Consider the following 19,924-nt stretch of genomic DNA (forward strand, 5'->3'; position numbering starts at 1 on the left):
AGCAGGACCACTATCTGCTCCCTTGTGCAGGGAGGAATAGGCGGAGCACTGCCAGAGTCCTAAAAAATGACCTCCAGCAGGTTACTGGTGTGCATGTTTCTGACCAAATGGTCAGAAACACACTCCATGAGGGTGGCATGAGAGCCCGACGTCTTCTAGTGGGACCTGCGAGAGACCACCAGAATTGGCAGGTCTGCCACTGGTACTCCGTTCTTTTCACAGATGAGAGCAGGTTCACACTGAGCACATCTGACAGGTGTAAGAGTGTGGAGACAACATGATGATTGTTATGCTGCTTGCAACATCATCCAGCATGACCAGTTTGGCGGTGGGTCAGTGATGGTCTGGGGAGGTATATCCTTGGAGGTTTGCACAGACCTCCATGTCAAAGCTAACGGCCCCCTGACTGCTGTTTGGTACTGGGATGAAATCAGGACAATGCCCGGCCTCGTGTGGTCAGTGTGTGTAGGCAGTTCCTGGGTGATGAAGGCATTGATGCCACTGGCTGACCTTCTCGTACCTCGGACTTTAATCCAGCCCTCAGTGGGTTGATGATTTTGGTTTCCACTGACCATTGTTACGTCACTTTGTTCACAACAAATTGTACAGTTTACATCAGCGAAGACTTTCAACTTGAATAATTGATCTGATGTGTGATTTAAGTGTTCCCTTAATTTGTTTGAGCAGTGTATACTTTATACTCACTGTTGATTATTATTAAAAAGATTAATGTAGCTTTGAGATTCATTACAATTATGTAATTGTAATGAACTGTTTTTTTCTGTTTTCATTTGTAAATATTGATAACATGAATATCTAAAACATTTGAAATACAAAGCTTACTTTCAACTTTTTTCTTATACCACATTTAAAAACTCAACGGCATTGTAGTGGGGCCACAGTCAGTGAAGTCTGGTGAAACTAACCTTTGGTTTAGCTGATAAATATGCCGCTCTATTGTCATGTGAATTACTACATCATGCATTTTTCTGGCCTTCGCACAGGGGTTTGATTTAACCAATGAGAATTTTTCTGCCTCTTCTCACATTTGTTATTTAGTCTCATGTAGTTAATGCAGTTTTAAATTGATAAATTGTGCCATTTAACACCCCAGCGCAATTTAAGAAAAGTAAATGATATTACTATAAAATTCGATTTTATTTAGCTTAACCAGAGTGTTTGTAGGTGTGTGTATTTGTCTGTATACATATGCATTCCTGCAGTGTATATGTGTGAGTGCACAGAGTGTATCTGAGGAATGACATGTTAGGATCATTGCATCCTCGTTTCATATAAACACAGGTTTTCCTGTCACAGGCATGTTTGTGCATGCGTGAAGTGAACATGTGTGGCTGTATTGGCACAGTATTTGCGTTTTGTTTTTCGGCTGCATCAGTATGAGGAAATTATATAGCCTGAATAAGGCTGCAGTGATCCCAACAGGGACAGTCCCTTCAGGGCTAAAGGTTTCAGCACGGAAAACAGGGGAATAGTTCTGCGATAATGTCAGTGAATCATTAATTTCAATGCAAAACACTGGAGAACGCTCTTCAGTTTTTATGTCTCAGTTTTTTAAATGTACTTTTGTTATATTTTATTCCATTATTTATATATTTTAGTGTAAATGAAGGCAGACAGTGGATGTTTACACAGTAAATGTTTGGCTCCATATTTATTAATATCAACCAAGGAATTATTTGCACATGAAGATATGCTGTTAAGCCATTTAATGATGATAAGTGTCAAAGCAGGTTTTCTGAATTCTTGCTGGTCTTAAAGTATATTTATTTTCAGTCGTATCTAAATATGAAGAAACAATACCCTTAAATTGAGATTTCATAGTTAGTCAAATGACATTCAACAGAACTCTCTCTGTGGTCCTGTTTTGTTTTGATATCTTTGGTCATTTGCAAGTTAAATATTATGCATTGTGACATGCCGGATGACCTTTAGCTCTGCTCTCAACTCCACAAGTTTAATGCAACACACTTTTTCGAATTAAAGTTTCTATCTCACGCTGTCACTGCACTACACAGTCCTGGTTTGTTTGAGCCCTAAAAGTGCACTGTGTCATGACAAGCCAAATGTCTTACACTTACTGACACACATTTGCTGATAAGACAGTGGGGACTGCAGCTGTGGAAGGGCGTCTTTTTAAGTAACTGTTTATACAGTCCAATGGTAATGTCCAGTGGAACAAATGCTGATGATTAATACTAAGCCTATCTTACTTTCCTCCTTAAAGTCACTAAGCAATATACTAACACTCTGTACTGTAGGTATAAAATAAATGATTGACAGAGAATAAATGATTGTATTAAAATTAAGACAAGAGACTGATAATAATAAAATGAACTGAGGCAGAATGGGAGCAGGGTCACAATACGATATGTATCTGAACTCTAATATTTGCATATGATGTTAATACTGCAGTCGTACGTGAGGAAAAGTGGGTAACGATGCTTTGGAGCCACAGCTGCACAGGACACACAGAAACACCAGGAGAGGAGGGCAGGGGCCCAGAATTTGTAGGCCTATGGCCCTGGTAAGCAAAGGGGAGTCATATATGCCTGTTATATCAACGGGGTACTCCTCCAATTTTAAGAAGGAAGTTCAGTTTTCTCGTCACAGGAAGTAATACGTCTGTGAAAACACTCATTTACAATTTTGTGTCCTCGAAGAGAACTTTACAAAGTTTGATGATGATCAGTTGAGGCTTAATGTCTGGCAGAAAGTCTGCACTAGAAAGGTGGGGTGTATGAAAGAAGTTGAGGCAGAAAGTGTGATGCAAGTTGTATAATGGAAAATGTAGTACATGGTGTTTTTGTTTTTGACCTATGCTACATACTATGGATGTCTATATAATTTGGGGGGGGGGGCTGTTACCTATCAGAGGCCTTTAATGTTGGCTATCTGCCAAAACTGAGTTCGAGGGAGTTTCCACAATGGTCGATTCCACTTTGTTTCTAGCTGCCTTTACTCCAATACACAGTAAATGAGCTCGAGCTATAAATGGCTGTGGCAAAGCATATAAGGAAATTATGGATTTCTTGCGAAGACTTCCACCTACTCATCAGAACATTTATGGGTGAGGTGTCAGCTTCCTATTATTGTATTAAAGAGAATTCAGAAACAGTGAAGAGAGGTTAAAAGGTCATCACACCATGCAGTCCTTCTTTGGCATTATGGAGTGGACATTACTGTAGAAGGAGTGGGATCTGGGGTAAAGCGGTGTGATCTGGAAACAATGAAGACGATGTATTAGGGATGTTGTTTTTTTGAGTCAGCTGCTTTGGGTTTTGGACCGTTGGTGTTGGACAATACAGGAATGTTGTTTTTCATGTTTTGGGGAAAATGAGGCATTTCTCTCATCTTCACTGAACTACCCAAATTCCTTTGGTGAGTGTCAGTGTCAAGGTATGACAAGTCAAGTTTAGCTGAGTTTATTAAAGTAAGTTGGTGAATACATTTCACTGTCCGCCGACACATCGCTTTATCTGGTATGTGTGTTTTCTTGATACTTTCATCCATGGTCACAGTCTATAACCCATAGCATATAAATATTTTTAGCCACCTAGGAATGAGTTTGTAATTTGGACGGGAACTAAATGTTTGACATCATGCACTATTCATCATGCACACTTCTGCTGCTTGGTGACTATATTTAAATTGAATGCATTTTCTTTAGTGTCACTGTCATTTATAACAACAAAAAAAAAAAAAATCCAAAGCAACACCTACAGAATGAGCTACATGAAGGTGATTTCAATATTTTGTAATGAGGCCACTCGACAATACCTGATAATTTAAGCTTTTTAAACTGGCAGCAGTTTTTTAGTTGCCACTGAATTCTGTCTCTGTGTCTCTTCTGTCCTGTCTCAGCTGCAGAGATGGCTTCTCGGGGGCAGCAGGGCGAGATGACGGAGTACAAGAAGATTCTCATCAAACGGGACTTGGAGATGGGCGTGGTCATGACAGTGTTTAGGCAGAAGGCGGAGCGACTCACTGTGCAGGTCATCATGGAGACCCGGCAGGTGGCATGGACACGCACCGCTGACAAAACTGATGGTGTCTGTGAGTATATTAAAGATAAATAATAATCATCTTTTTAGATTATGTCCACTTATCAACATAGTAAGTACAACACTTGTTTTTGCTCTCTTTTTTCACAGGTTTAGGTGAAAGACTTTTTACGTACTCAGATTTTAGTTACCAATTTGTTAAAATCAATATTAATGAGGACTTCTTTTTTAAGATAATCCATCCATCTGACAGGTGTAGGACATCAAGATGTGGATGAAACAGTATCATCACTACACAGGTGTGCCTTGGGATGGTCACTATAAAAGGCCTCTCTAAAATGTTCACTTTGTTCAGGGAGCGTGCCATTGGCATGTTGACTGCAGAGCTGTTGCCCATGAACTTAATGTTCATATTGGTACTGTAAGTCTCCAGTGTTGTTTTCCTGAATTTGGCAGTACATCCAACAAAGATGTTAATAAAGCAACACAGTGCATAAAATAAGCACAGTAGAAACATCAGATACGTTGGACCACCGTGTTTAACTCTATACCTTTATATGTTATCGTCACAACTGAAAATGACAACAGAAATAAACAAATTTGCGGGTTCACATATCTCTACAAATCAAATCAGTAGCCAATTTTCTACCCTTGAGAGATTTCTACTCTTTTTTGCATTGTAATAGTGGCAGAACTCTCAGAGGCAGATATGAATTAACCTGTAAACCCAAGGTTAAATAGAAAAGTTTTGTTTTACATTTAACAGAATATAAACTGTTTTGTGTCATCTACCATGACATGGTAGTTATGTAACAAAGCGGAAATCACCATAGCTGAATGTTGCACTTGTTGTGCAAGTGCTACACAATGCAGTAACTCCACTTACAGGTTTTCATAAACAATGTCACACATGGAGATTATGATGGACACTTGAAGGATTCACCACAGTTCCACTTGCAAATGGGCTCTACACCGTGAGCCAAATGTTGAATTGTCCTTGTTATATTCCAAGCCGCAATTACATTGTTCTTATTGTTAGCATTTATCCTGTTTGCCACTAATGAGCATCACTAGTGCAGGTATCTTTTCAGCCCCTTTCCGTGCAAGATGTGGGAGAGAAAGCTGCTTTTGTCATTTCCTTTCCCACATTTTCTGAGCTGGTAACAAAACTGATTCTGTGCTCAGTTGCTTTGTAGCTCATTACTGCTGTACCATAATGAGGACCAAATTCAAATCAGTTTGAGATCTGGAAAGGCTGTTTGAAGTGTGCTGTTCCATGTAGCTATGTTGGAAATCAGCTAACTAAACCCTGAGTTGTTTATTTGCCTTTTTGTCTCACAGAAGACATGAATGTACCACAGCGAAGTCATGATCGCTATGCTACAGACAGCTTGCAGGTTTTGTTAGACACTGGCTCGCTGCCACACTGCAGTCTTTAACCCCGGGCCAGCAATAGGCATGCAGTGTGATTAAACTCTGAGGAATTTATTTTGTGCAATAAATAACATCACGACAACAGTCAGAGTTGCCAGGAGATTTGTGATGTGGCTGTAAAGATATGGTTTGCAGATATTCAGGGTGCATGTTTCACTTGCAAGAAGCATAGTGTGTCCAAGTGTGAAAATAACTGTGCCCTGAATAACACTAACTATAGTGGTGTCCGTATGAGAGCTGAAAATGTGTGAAACTGAAAAATGACCAACCTACATGTATTATGCTGTGAATCACTTGTGTTTTGTGACTCAGATGAAATTATGCTTTCCCCAGAAATGATGATTAAAGGAGTATTTTGCCGGATTTTAACCAGCTTAAACAATTTGGGTTGTATGTGTAATGGAACTATGTTACACTTTCCTTTATCTTACCAGTGCCCAGATCTACCTGCTCTTCTCCCAGCTTTCATCCCTCGGATGATGCGTTTGATGACCGAACTCCGATAAAACTGTAAAAATAGGCAGTGCTACTCAAATATAGACAAGATTCTGTTACTGGATTGCTTATTTCTTTTCTTAAATGTCTTTAGAAACTTATTTTAGTTAACTGTTTGACAATAATATGAGAATTTGGGGTCCAGAAGCAGAGGCCCTGTAGAAAAAGCTTAGTTAGCGGTATGAAGCGTCTAGTGTCTATGAAGTGTTAGATTGAGAGAGGTGGTTAAGGACAGCGTTAGGTTTGGGTTACATCTTGTAAGTTATGTTTAACTCTGTTTTCTCCGGTCATGTAGCTAAAATGTCAAAAGTATTTGCGTCTTTCTACTGCACAGACAGTCTAGTTTTATTAAAAGAGCATCTCTCCAGCAGTGAAATACTTTAACAATCATCAAATCACCTTCAAATTAACAAATCCAGAAATATGTGTGCTGTGTTTCAGTGGATCTGTTTGAGATCAGAGAGATTCGACCAGGAAGGAACTCCAAGGACTTTGAGCGCTTTAAAGATGGCAAAGACAAACACGATGAAAATAGCTGCTTCACAATCTTCTATGGCTCACTGTTTGTTCTCAACACTCTCAGTCTGGGAGGTAAGATTTTCATTCATATTATATATTTATTTATTTATATTTGTGTTTTGAAGGCCTGCAGTATGCAGATTTTCAATATTTTAGTCTGACCATTGTTGTTGGAAAAAATATTTCAGCATTTTGGGAGATACACTTGTTAGATACACTTGTAGATACAAGTGAGATAAAACATTGACATTAATATCTGTGTAGTGTAAGTTAATGGGGAGCTGAAGTCAGGACATGGTTAGCCTTAGCATAAAGACTGAAAGCTATGGAAAAATTGAGAAAAAAAAATATTACCCTCACATGTGCAAAGTTAAAAATACACCTACCAACAAAAAGTGTTGGGTGTAATGTGCTGCAAAAGTAACAGATTACCGCAACATTTTACTTTCTAGCATTGAGTAACAACATGTTACCAACAGGATTTAAAATAATATTATTACATTTACAATGTCCAATAATGTGGTACCATCCAAAATAAAGTGCTCATTGTTTTCTTTTTTTTTTTATCCACACTGGGACACTTCTGCCAGTGCGCCGCCAGAAAAAACATCCCCCGATGCTTCTTGGGTCCAGTTGTGTCATTATGGGCTTTATTATAGAAGGGTGCTGATGATGCATTACTGTGCATTATCATGTTCAGTTTGTTTACATATTGTTTTGTCGATGTGCAGATCCTGGTGATCTGCACATCGATGTTTCTCCATGCACATCTCATACAACACATTGTCCCTTTTAATACAGAACCCTCTCTCCGGTGTATTTGTTATTTGTGCTCCTCATATTGACTGTTTTGCACGGCGATCTGTTTGTTGTGCTATCCTCAGCATAAGTTTATTGTGTTTCGTATGATAGGCCTACAAATTTTGATCCCCATCTTATAACTTATCAGACTTAGATCCTCTGTCTGCCTGCCCTCCCTTGTGTCCAAGGATTTTTGTTTTTTTAAAAAGATTAAGGCTATTATACTTAATTGTATCATCACATTGTTGTTAATATAAGAGGGTGATTTTTATTAAAAAATAAGGCGGTAACCACAGCATGTGAATGCATGTATGATTCAGACCTGCACTCGCCCTCCACTGGATTTATAAGTCAGTGATCTTCTGTGCTTTGATTACCTGCTATGAAACAAAGTGGCCCTCTTACATTTTATTATGTCCGGTCGCACCTCTGATGTAATTTTGTTAAAAGTAATGCAAAAGTAGTGTAATACATTACTCAACACAGAGTAATATTGTAATGTAACTTATTACTTTCAAATGGAGGTAACTAGTAATTGTCAATATATTACATTTTGAAACTAACTTGCCCAACACTGTCAACAACTTTGAGGCTGATGCTTTTACACAATTGATCTTGTTTCTTTTGGAATTACTGGAGTGAAACTACCTGATCTAGTTGCACAGTTTGTCAGTTTATTATCAAAGATCTTGTTAAGTGCTTTGGTACAGTGTAGACTGTGTTAACATTTTTGGTTGGTACACCTTTTGCTCCAGGAAGTGAGTTGGAATGTCAAACAGCTCTTCTCGTGAAAACAGCGAGAGCTCAAAGTGTTTCCTAAAAAGCAGAGTTGATTAAAAGCAGAACTGCTCATCATCCCACGGTGCCAAATGTCTAGACGTCTGTTTAGTATTTTCATTTTTGCTCATTTTCTAGCCGACTCTGTTGAAGAGGCACAGAAATGGCTGATAGGACTAGAATTGCTGAGGAAGGAGACACTGGAAGCTCCAACTCCAGTTCTTGTAGAAAGGTAGACACACACACACACGCACACACGCTCATGCACACACACACATAAGCACACAGTTATTAGTGATACAGACTCATCCAGTCATTGATCTCTGTTCGTTCCTTTCCCTCCAGTTGGCTGAGGAAGCAGATGTATTCTGTCAATCAGACCAAAACAAACAGGTATCGTATAATCTGTACATAAATATAAAATAAATATTGTGTCCTTGTGTACGTAAAAGCAGTGTTTTCTTATGTAATCAAATTTAAATTTTCAACATGTGAAACCTGTCGGAACTTGTCCCGATAAAGAAAAATCCCATCTTTTGTTTATACTGTTGAAAACTTTCAGAGCTTTTTTTTCTAAGCATTTTTAGATAAAATAACATTGAATGCATTAAAACTACACCAGGTAACTTTTATGAAAAAAAATACCTTTTTGTCTTATGAGCTGAAACTCTCACTATATCCAGATAGCAACACAGGACACGTGCAAAGGCTGAAGGAAAGCTAAGGGGACTCTTAAACACAGCTGAAATGAGAAACAGAATTAACATTGCTTGATTTTCTGTTTATGTAAGAACAGTATATAAATTAACATTAAACAATAGCATTGTTAAAAAAAATCACTATTATAGACTATAAAACCCCTCAGGTGGATGCAGTAACAGGAGATGAACTAAGAGCTAGGTGGAAGAAAGCGGCACATTTCTCCACCTGTATGGAAAAAACGTTCCCTAGATTTTTTGAAAGATTGCTCTTGTTTTCGCCCTTACGTGCACTTGTGGCCACAAGCAGTGTCAACATCAACTCTTGAGATCAGACTCTTGAATCTTATTTCAAATTAAAATTGGAGTTGGTGGAAAAAAACATGAAAAGATAATGTTACCAAAATAGAGAAAAATATTTTTAAAAGATTCAAAAGATTTCTCCAATACCGACAGCAGAACCATTAACATCGGAGTTTATTGATACTTTGATCGTCAATAATTTGTACCCATCCTTAGTCTAGATATAGTGTTTGGATAAGCAAATAAGACAAAAATGTAATTTGTATAAAAGTTACCAACAACACTTTTAAAGAGCATATCCATGATTGTTGGGCCAGATGCTCACATGATGTGTTTTGTTTTGATGTCCTTCCCAGCATCTCCATGAAGGAGCTGAAGGCTCTGCTAGCTTTGCTCAACTACAAGGCACCCAGCTCTCGTGTTCTTAAAGACAAATTCCTGGTACTCCTGTTTTCTTCTCTTCATGTCATTTCCTCATCCTTGTTGTTATTATTTCATATTTTTGATTTTGTTATTAAAAAAGTTTAGACACCTCTGTCTCGCAGGCCTTAGAAACATGACTCCATGATTAAACCTACAGACAACTTAGACATGGACAACCAGAGGACCAATAATCTGTTCTACAGTGCAAACTGCATCGTGTCTGTCATATCAGATATTGTCATTGAGTATGTTTACATGCACAAAATAGTCAGGTTTTTGCCCTTATTCCGAAAAAGACAATATTCCTACTAAGCTGTTTACATGTCTAATGAAAATGAATAGTCCATTAACCCTTCCGTTTGAATGCAGCTGTGCACAGTCCGATTAATGTGCCCTTACATGTTGTTTATCACTGGAACTGCTTTTCATTTTGCTTCTTTGCATAAAATAGGAATTTTTTTTTTTACAGTTTCCTATCAGTGGCAGACTTGTTAAACTCTCCCTCCTCCAACACCTTCTTTAAAGGTCGGTGTTGCGATATTTGCGCATATCCAAAAACCTGTTGAAAAGTCAAAGTCTTACATGAAGTTTAAAACCAGGTGTGTTTCTCCTTCTTACCAGAAATGTGGGGTTTTTCTTTTTCGTGCACCTCTATCCCACAGCCTTGTAAAGTGTTGGCAAGCTGGTTTGTACAACGTATACATGACAGCACTCAGAGCCGACAAGAGGCCTGTGTCACAAACTGTGGTAAAAAAACAAACAATTGAGACGCATATTCTGAACTGGCTGTATATATTCCCAAATACTGACGGCCTGTTTCGGAATATTTAGCATTTTTATATGCTGTTTATATGACCCACATGAAATTCAGAATATTGTCATATTTGAAATAATGGGGGAATATTGGTGTGCATGTAACCGTAGCCAGTGACTGGTTAGACATGACCAAATTTAGAAATAAATATTCCAGCTTGTTGTAGTTGCTGTTGTAGACTCAATCAGTGCCTTTTTGTTCTGCTTTCACAGGAAGTGGGAGCAAAGAAAGACCGCCTGGACTTTGAGCAGTTTCATAAATTGTACAATCTTATAATGTTTGAACAGAATGAGGTGAGTCTGAATTGATCACATATAAGTAAATATATACCATTTATCTTTTTGCACATATGTTTTTCCAGCATTTTCATTCAAATTTTATTTGAAACTCAGATCCTTGATGAGTTCAAAAAGGAGTCTTGTGCTTTCATTCTGGGGTGAGCGGCTGTTTTTCTCAACTTTGCAAACAGTTAATCTTAAACAGATACTTTGTAGTTTGGCTGCATGGTTTGACTGCGTGGTTAATCTTCTACATTATACAGTAACACAGATAAACCAGATGCCTCAGCAGTTCTGCTCCATGACTTCCAGCGATTCCTTATCTACCAGCAAAAGGTAAAACAAGCTACAGTGAACACTAGACTATTTTAGTGACGCAGTAATTGAAATTTGAACTGGTATCGAATATTACACCAAGATTTTAAGCTTAGGATTTTTAGGAACAGTTTTAACGATTCAAGATAAAAACTTGGTAGCACTTGTTACCAAAAATATTGTGGGCCAATGATAAATCAGTATGTCTTGTCAGAGTCAAATTAAAGAAAACAATGTGACATTCAATTTTTGACATCATCTTGATAGTCCTGTAGGAAATATAGCATAAGATAGTGGGCTTTACTGAAAGGTTATAACTGTGTGTCATCAGCATATAAAGGCAATAACATGCCATGGTGGTAAATAATAGTGCCAAGCAGAAGCATGAAATACATAGAACATATTAAAGAGAACCCAGAATTGACCCCTGAGGTACTCCAAACTGAGTTTTGACTGATAATGACATGTGATTGACAATCAGTTTAGGTCGACTTCTGAGTCCCAAATAAACAAATTCAAATTTTCATGGTTTAATAATGGTTTAATTGAATCACAATTTTATAACAGCTAATGTTTTTTTTTTACATCATATTTATTTGCATAAGAAAATCTTACTCGAGCTACCTCCTATCTCCATCTCAATGCTGGTTTTATTTAGAGTTAGTTATATTCTCATGATAGGGCAGGCTTTTGTCATCATTCACAGTTAAGGAAACTGGTAATAATTTTGTTTATATCCTAAATTTCTAATGGCCAGTTTAAAGGAAGTGTTAATATAATATTTTCAATGCTGATACCAATAATTGGGAAGCAAATTGATTCTGATTTATACAGTTACTTATTGATTTTTTTTATAGTCCCACAGACTGTTTATCCATTTGCTCAAATTATTTTAATGTCTTTCCCTCTTTTTTCTGTGTTTCTTTATCCCCCAGGAATCTTGGGCCAGTGACCTGAACCAAGTCCGAGAACTGATGACCACCTTCATCGACGACACCATGAGAAAAACAAACGATCCAGAGTTCACAGTCAGTGAGGTATACTGCTCTGTGTGTGTACTGTGTGTAACAGAGAAAGATTATGCAAAAATATAACAGACTGTGATAGCTGGTACTGTATGTGTTTTCATCAGCATACTTGCTGCTGTCAAGTCTAGAGATTCCCCACTGCTATATGTAACACTGACATATATTTGGCAAATAAAGGCTAAAATGTTTTTTTCGTAGGATTGCAGTTTGATGACTAAAGCTGGGATTATGTATTAAAACTATGTTATCATTTCTAAAATGAGTCACACAAATAATGAGGGACTGTGTTAATTCTCAGATCTGAGGCCTTTCTCCCCCCTCTAGTTTCTTAGTTTCCTGTTTTCCAAGGAGAACTCTATATGGGATGAGAAGTACTCAGAGATCAGCAACCTGGACATGAACAATCCTCTGTCCCATTACTGGATCAGCTCCTCACACAACACGTCAGTATGACTAAACACACACACACACAAACACAAACACAAACACAAACACACAAGTAATAATAGAACTATGTTATATACTGTATGTAGTAAATCAAAGTGGATCACATTCCTCATTTGAGAAGTGAATGACACTGACTGGTTGCTATTCATTTTGAAATCTGATGTAAAGTAGCTTATGATTTTAACTAATAATTTCATCACAAATTTGCCATTATTTAGCTAAAATGCAGGCAGAAACCGTACACCAAGGGTACTCAACTTGCTTTGAGTTACAGGAGGCCAGAGTCCAGTTGCAGCAGCCCCATGCATGTTTCTAGGATTTTAGGACGTTTCTAGGATTTTAAGACATTTCTCATATATGAGGCGGTTTCTAGGTTTTCGGGACATTTCTTGGATTTAGGACATTAGGGGGTTAGCAAGGATCTTTGTTGGGGGTGTGGGGGATCTTCCACTGGTTTTAATAAACAAGCTCTATTTTGATGCTGTGTTATGTACTCTGGCACCTTGCGTATACTAAAAGTACAAAAAAAATTCCCAGTGTGAAACACTTTATCAAAATGGTTGGGTAGTTACCCAGCTCCCTATTGGGGGCCAGATTTGGCCAAATATTATTTATATTGATAGCCTATAACTATTAGTTCATTATTTTTAACATGAATAAAGCCATAAGCTACATATTTTAAACCTTCAAAAAGAAAGTGTTAACAGATAGTCTGCTAATTTATCAGCAAGCATCTAAAACCTGACATCCATAGTAAAAATAAATATAAAAATACATGACCATGGTTGTAATTTTTGGGAAGTATATGTAATTTAGCATTTGTGCTGTTTTGTGTGTTCTTCAACAGCTACCTGACAGGTGATCAGCTTCGTAGTGAGTCTTCTACAGAGGCTTATGTGCGCTGTCTGCGTCTGGGATGCCGCTGTGTTGAATGTCAGTATAAATCAGCCTTAGTGTGCAACACTTAGATCACGGATGTATTGTAGTCCATATTTGGCGGTTACATCAGCAGCATTAGTCATCACAAATGGAAAAAGAACTTAATCAGGGTAAAATAATTATAAACAGTATTTTATTTTCTGCTTTGTGTGGTGCTGGATCTGTTCAGTGGACTGCTGGGAAGGGCCTGGGGAGCCAATCATTTACCACGGCTGGACCCGGACGACCAAGATCAAGTTTGAAGATGTGGTCAAAGCCATTAACAATCACGCTTTTGTCACGTCAGAGTAAGAATCACAATAACACTGATTTTATGTACATTATCTACCTTACTAATTCTACTCTGAATTTAATTTGCAAAATCATTGTTTGTATTATTTTATGTCATTACACTATATCAAGATGTTTTCCCCTTTAAAAAAATAATTAAAAATGTTAAAGTAAAATTCCTTTGAGCTATTGCATCAAATCCCATTCCTTTCACATGGCAATATATTCAACTTGTTTTCAGCAAAATTTTACATTAATCCATTTCAGATGTCCATATTACTTAACATTATCATCTCACAACTGTCAGTTGTCTCAAGCATGTTGTCTTGATGACCATGCTTTTCTCTCTCTCTCTCAGGTTCCCACTGATCCTGTCCATAGAGGAGCACTGCCCTTTAGAGCAGCAGCGTCAGATGGCTCGTATCTTCAAAGAAGTGTTTGGAGACAAACTGCTGACTGAACCTGTGGAGCAGATGGCCGAGCAGCTACCATCACCTACACAGCTGAAGAACAAGATCATACTCAAGGTGCTGTGTGTGCATGTGTGTCTATACCAACTCCACTGACACATCAGTGTGCTGGTATATCAGTGAGAAGAGGTTTTGTTTTGCTATGTATCATCATTAGTAATGACTGCTCTGCTTGTTTCCTGCTTGTGCAGCACAAGAAGCTTAATGTGGAGGGAGGAGGACTCAGTAAAGACTTCAGAAAGGGACAGAAACAGGGAGATCTGGAGATCTGGGACCCTGTGGATCAGGTACTGTCAGAGGGGTCAGTGACATGCATCTTATGTGTTAGAGCCATAAAAACATTTGTAAATGAGATAATGCATGCAAAACTATTGCATGTTGCTCTGAAAAATCCCCTTTATAATTAGCTTGTTTGCATTTGCAAGTTAACTTACACCTTTTCATTTCTCTTTCTCAGCGGTGGAACAGGCACTACTGTGTGATCTCTGATGATAAGCTGTACTATGCAGAGGAGTATGAGGAAGAAGAAGAAGATCCCAGGAAGGTAAAGGAGAGATGGGAAAAAAAACCAACAACATTTTAATACATTGTTTTTATTTTAGGATGAACTTTTGTATAAAACATCCAAGGTTCATTAGTGTTATAATCAAATCTAGACATCCATTAAACATAATTTTAAGAAGTAATGATTGTCGGTGATCATTTTCTTACAACCAACAAGAAGAAACAATAACAATGTTCAGGTGTTAAAACCAGTGTTGCTGTTTTCTTTCCCAGTACCAGGACATGCACTGTTCAGAGCCTTGGTTTCACGGTCGCATGAATGAAGGCAGGCTGATGGCCGAGCGGCTGATCCATGATTACTGTGCAGAGACTGGGGGAAGAGACGGTACCTTCTTGGTTCGACAGAGCGATACCTATGTCACAGACTACACACTCTCCTTCTGGTACAATTTGCAATTTTTTGATTACATGTCTAGCCCAAGCAAAAACTTGATGACTGAATTTTTTTTTGTGTGATACACCTTCCTGTTGAAGCGGCCACCTTTTTCAAGGATGTGGCCTGTATGAAGGTGCGGCTGAGCCTGTGCCTGTGCCTCCTCTTTAAATTAGATAATTGACCACACATCTTGTATTTCAGGCGCAGTGGGAGGGTCCAGCACTGTCGTATTCGCTCGGTCTCAGAGGGGGCACACACTTACTTCTACCTGAATCCGAACCTGCATTTCCCCAGCGTGTACGCTGTGATCCAGCACTACAGAGAAAACCCGCTGCGCTGCCAAGACTTTGAGCTGCGCCTCACTGATGCTGTACCACAGCCCAACCCTCATCTACGAGAAGGGTTTGTCATACATTGTATAAACAAACACGATCAATCACAGGGACAGGATACACAAGCTAAAAATCATCATACAAGTAGGCTAGTTATTAATTATGAGGTCTTGATTTAATTTTTGTTAAGTGAAGCATTTATTTTTCATTCTCTGAAATTAGGAGAAAACACTTCTTTATGCCTTAAGCATTATGTTTTCTGGTTGTCCGTATGTACATACGATGCATTCTTGTGAATGTGATATCTCAAGAATGCCTTAAGGGAATTTTTTTTTTGGGCACAAACATCCACATGGACTTAAGGATAAACTGATTAGACTTTGGTGGTCACACTTAAAGGTCAAGGTAACCTTACATTTGTCTTATTCTTTTGAATGCAGTATCTCAAGAAAACCCTGAGTCATTTGTTTTTTCAAATATGACACAAATGTCCACTTGTACTCAGCAATTAACTGATTAGAATCTGGTGGTTGAAGGTTGAAGTCCCGTTGATCTCATGAACAGTGTTTTGGGCCATAAATCAAGAATTCATACGTTCAAAGTTCACACAGATGTTAATAGGATATTATGATGAAGTGTTGAGATTTTGTATCTAAGACGTCAAAGGTCAACTGTGGCTTCATAAAAATTTGGTCAGATAATGAATAGGTGACACTCATCCTGGGTGTCCACCTTGAACCTGTGAGAGGTATATAAACGTGTGGTGATATTTCTAGTTTCACTCTTAAGCCCACAGCCAAAAAAAAGTAAAAGACTCAACTTAACTTTAACTCAGAATTCAAGACTCAAGACCTGACTCCGATTTGTAAAAGATGACCTGACTTTTTTTTTTTTTAATCAAATATTTGCATTTTCTTGATATTGAGAAGTTATTTCTGTGACTTACTTCTGCTGGTAGCACTCTCTAACTCCCCCAGGAGGAGTGCAGTTTCGGTACTGTGCTGGTGTGAGGTTCATTATAATCATCATTGTTCACACAGTGAGGTTTGCTCAGGTTTCGTAACCACCACGGGCCGTAAATTTTCCTGAAACCACTGATAAAAACCTAGTCATCCCTTTATATGTTTATATAATGAGCTCTTTTTGACGGCACGATGATTTTCATACAGATGTTGGTTTGATAAAGCTTCACCTCTTACATTTGCTTTGAATCAACCACACATGTATGCCTTCTATTTCTCACTTTCACTTGTACACCCACAGAAGGTCAGTAACTCTTTCCGCTGTCTGTTTTGTCAGTTTATTTTGAATCCATTTGAATAAGCTTCATTGACATAAACAAAACAAAACCTCTTTTGTCAAAGCCGCATACTGTGTAGTGATACCCGAGATACCACTGACATATGACTGAATACTTGTATTTTTTGATAGCTATCTTCAAATACAAACACACACACACAGACCAATACATACATAATATAACTATTATTGTGTGTGTGTGTGTGTGTGTGTGTGTGTGTGTGTGTGTGTGTGTTGTGCAGGTGGTTCTACAGTAACCTGAGCAGAGGTCAGGCAGAAGATTACCTGCTGAGGATTCCTAGAGACGGCGCTTTCCTCATCCGTCAGAGAGAAGGAGAAACAGACTCTTTCGCCATTACATTCAGGTGAAATGACACTTAACACTTTATTTCTCTTTGCTAGATGTTTTATTATTGTATTAATCATCTCTCTCTTTCAGAGGGGACGGTAAGGTGAAACACTGTCGGATCCAGAAGGAGGGCAACATGTATCTGCTCGGCACCACGACAGAGTTTGAGAGCCTCGTGGAGCTGGTCAACTACTTCAGACAGAAGCCACTGTATCGCAAGATCAAGCTACGTTACCCAGTCACCCCCAAGCTGGTGGACCACTTCAGCACAGTGAGTTACAGCAGGAGACATACAGAGACCAGAGAAATGTTAAGAAGCCCTGTAGGGCACAGACAGTCAACCTGCTTCGCTTTGGGGCCACTTTTGCAAAATGACAGGAGACCAGGGGCCAGTCCCAACAGTCCCATATATGTTTCTAAGATTTAAGTACATTTCAAAATTTTTAGACATTGCAGGATTTTGGGACATTTCTGGATATTTCAAGGATTTTACATCTCTAGGATTTTAGGCACTTCAAGGATTTTAGGACGTTTATAGGATGTTTGATATTTCAAGGATTTTAGGACATTTCTAGGATTTTGGGACATTTCCAAGATTTTAGAGTCCTAGTGCGATCACTTTATTTTTATTGTGAATTGAAAACTGGTAGGGGGGGCACCCAGCATCATAATGAGGGCCAGATTTGGCCTTAGGGCTACAAGTTGAATATCACTGCTGTAAGGACATTGTAGCAGCAAATAGTATATAAAAGAAAAGACGAACTGAGACCTTAGTTATCGATATATTATATCAAGAAAAAAAAACAAAAATTCAAATCAAATTAAAACATTGCATCCCATCTCTCCACTTTTATTTTGCTCATTGTTGAAGCCCTGCGACTGAACATTTAAGGCTGATATCAGTTCAGTATATGTTTCAATAACATGTCCTCTGCACTGAGTGGTACCTAACTGTATTGTGCAAACACAGGAGAAAGACTGTGCCTCTCTATATGAGGTGAAGACATATGTGGAGCCTAACGAGATTGAGCCCTCACTGGTGCGTATATACAGTTTTACTCTGCAAGCTTTGGTCGTCTGTTCCCTTGTGCAGTTTCCTGATTGTGCGTGTTTGTCTCCTTTAGCCTCAAAGTACAGTTAAGACTATATACAGCTACCAGGCTGAAAGGCCAGATGAGCTCAGCTTCAGTAAAGGAGCTTTGATACACAATGTGTCAAAGGAGAGTGACGGATGGTGAGTACTTCCACACACGTTGGCAGCAACTGGCTATATCAAAGATTGTTCGTCTGCCATATTTTTGGAAAGTCACAATTGTCCTCTGCATCTTGGGGGGCTGTCTGCATAAACTTTGCTAGCGTGGCCAACTGCAAACACAAACAAAGAACAAACGTTACTGTTGACGTTTTTCTTCTCATTCTCCTCCCTACAGGTGGAAAGGTGACTATGGTGGAAAGTTGCAGCAGTACTTCCCGTCTAACTATGTAGAGGAAGTTTCCAACAACACCAAACCTGAGACCAAAGGACAGGTGAAGATTACAGGAAATCACAGTTTAAATGGAGGTCAATCAGCATAGCAACTGACCGAAGATACTCCCCGTGTTTGTGATTTGTTTCAAAACAGGACATGGAAGACAACCCACTGGGTGAACTATGTAAGGGTATTGTGGACATCTCCAAGTTCAACATCCAAAACTGTGAGTTATCTTAGTGTCTGATGCATGCTTTACATTTACTAAACTCAGAGATTGAAACAAACACAATTCTCACGACACTGATGCTGCTCCTTTGGTTTAACAACTAAATCGCAAGGCTTGTAAGTAGGACAAAAAAACACCTCCCTCCATGGCACATTGCTTCATTTCCTTCCACTGCTACCACAATCAGTAGCATGAAACCATTGGTGTGCATGTACTCTTTAGTTTCCCTTTTTGTTTGTATTTTGTGCGCATGCACCTACAACCTGGGGGCTGTACCACAAAGCCAGTTCAACATAGCCAGGCTCTTTTAAACTGAGCTGACCAGACAAACCCCAAAGCCCTGGTCAGAGATAACAGGTACCACAAGGGAGGTTATCCAGTGTCTCTGTTAACTCAGGCTTTCTGCTTCTGGCTATGAGCGCATTCACAGAAAACAAGTCAAATGACACATTCAGAGCGCCATTTGACGATTAAAAATGCTTGATTGCATGACGTCTACTTTCACCTTTAGAGAATATCCAAAAGTATCATCCTAAAAAGCTACACTGTTGCTTAAATTAAGGCGAGAGATGAACGCTGGCAAAAAATTACAAATTGAGTGAATGCCCATTTAATTGTTCACTTTTTTTCCTCACATGTCAGCTGCTCAGTCTGCAGCTCTGAAACTTTAAATCTGATGCAATGGATATGAACATAATCAAGAAGTTGGCGATATTTAGGTCTGACATACTGTAGCCTGATGAAGGAGACATGTAAATCACTTTAGTTTGTGGACCAATCAAAGTGAAATAAATTTTACTGATTGAATATTATCAGTGATTAATACTAATAGACTAATCTGTCAGCTGTAACATACCAGTGATGTAAAATGGACTTCAGCATATCACAATTGAGCATATAAACATAATCCATGGTGGTAATGGCATGTTATGATATAAAGGAATTATTCTGCATTTCATATGTAGTAGAAGTAGATATGTAGATAGTAGATATCCTAATTAGAAAATGTAGTGAACTGTTAATTTTTAATTTTACCAGTAGGTTTTATAGTAGCTTCTTGTAGAGTCGCTTTTGAAAAATGGACCAGAGAACTCTACAGACATGTTCAGTAGTTAACTGAGAGCAAGAACAACCGTGTGAACAAAATAAAGGATATTCTTGCTCAGTTTTTCTGCATCACTGATAAATTTTAGGTCCCTGTGTAAAGAAATAATTGGGACACGATGCCTACAGGAAGTGCTACTGTAACTGAAAGGCTTTGTTTGGTCTGCAT

At 38.5% G+C, this 19,924-nt stretch overlaps 1 protein-coding gene across 1 annotated transcript in view; it reads left to right on the forward strand.

Moving 5' to 3' along the window:
- Positions 1 to 19,924, forward strand: part of plcg2 (phospholipase C, gamma 2) — a 28,794-nt gene that overhangs the window by 1,983 nt on the left and 6,887 nt on the right. The window contains exons 2-24 of the mRNA XM_042495529.2: positions 3,883 to 4,074; positions 6,393 to 6,542; positions 8,187 to 8,280; positions 8,394 to 8,441; positions 9,406 to 9,490; positions 10,499 to 10,579; positions 10,679 to 10,722; positions 10,828 to 10,900; positions 11,815 to 11,916; positions 12,232 to 12,350; positions 13,202 to 13,287; positions 13,463 to 13,580; positions 13,922 to 14,090; positions 14,225 to 14,320; positions 14,491 to 14,577; positions 14,811 to 14,980; positions 15,175 to 15,375; positions 16,847 to 16,969; positions 17,044 to 17,224; positions 17,924 to 17,992; positions 18,078 to 18,187; positions 18,384 to 18,480; positions 18,576 to 18,648. Of these exons, the coding sequence (XP_042351463.1) occupies positions 3,891 to 4,074; positions 6,393 to 6,542; positions 8,187 to 8,280; positions 8,394 to 8,441; positions 9,406 to 9,490; positions 10,499 to 10,579; positions 10,679 to 10,722; positions 10,828 to 10,900; positions 11,815 to 11,916; positions 12,232 to 12,350; positions 13,202 to 13,287; positions 13,463 to 13,580; positions 13,922 to 14,090; positions 14,225 to 14,320; positions 14,491 to 14,577; positions 14,811 to 14,980; positions 15,175 to 15,375; positions 16,847 to 16,969; positions 17,044 to 17,224; positions 17,924 to 17,992; positions 18,078 to 18,187; positions 18,384 to 18,480; positions 18,576 to 18,648 (2,560 nt within the window). The 5' untranslated portion in view covers positions 3,883 to 3,890. The remainder of the gene's footprint in view (positions 1 to 3,882; positions 4,075 to 6,392; positions 6,543 to 8,186; positions 8,281 to 8,393; positions 8,442 to 9,405; positions 9,491 to 10,498; positions 10,580 to 10,678; positions 10,723 to 10,827; positions 10,901 to 11,814; positions 11,917 to 12,231; positions 12,351 to 13,201; positions 13,288 to 13,462; positions 13,581 to 13,921; positions 14,091 to 14,224; positions 14,321 to 14,490; positions 14,578 to 14,810; positions 14,981 to 15,174; positions 15,376 to 16,846; positions 16,970 to 17,043; positions 17,225 to 17,923; positions 17,993 to 18,077; positions 18,188 to 18,383; positions 18,481 to 18,575; positions 18,649 to 19,924) is intronic.

This window comes from Plectropomus leopardus, chromosome 7 (assembly GCF_026936395.1).
Source record: "Plectropomus leopardus strain MGB_pleo_1.0 chromosome 7, ASM2693639v1, whole genome shotgun sequence".
Classification (NCBI taxonomy): domain Eukaryota; kingdom Metazoa; phylum Chordata; class Actinopteri; order Perciformes; family Serranidae; genus Plectropomus; species Plectropomus leopardus.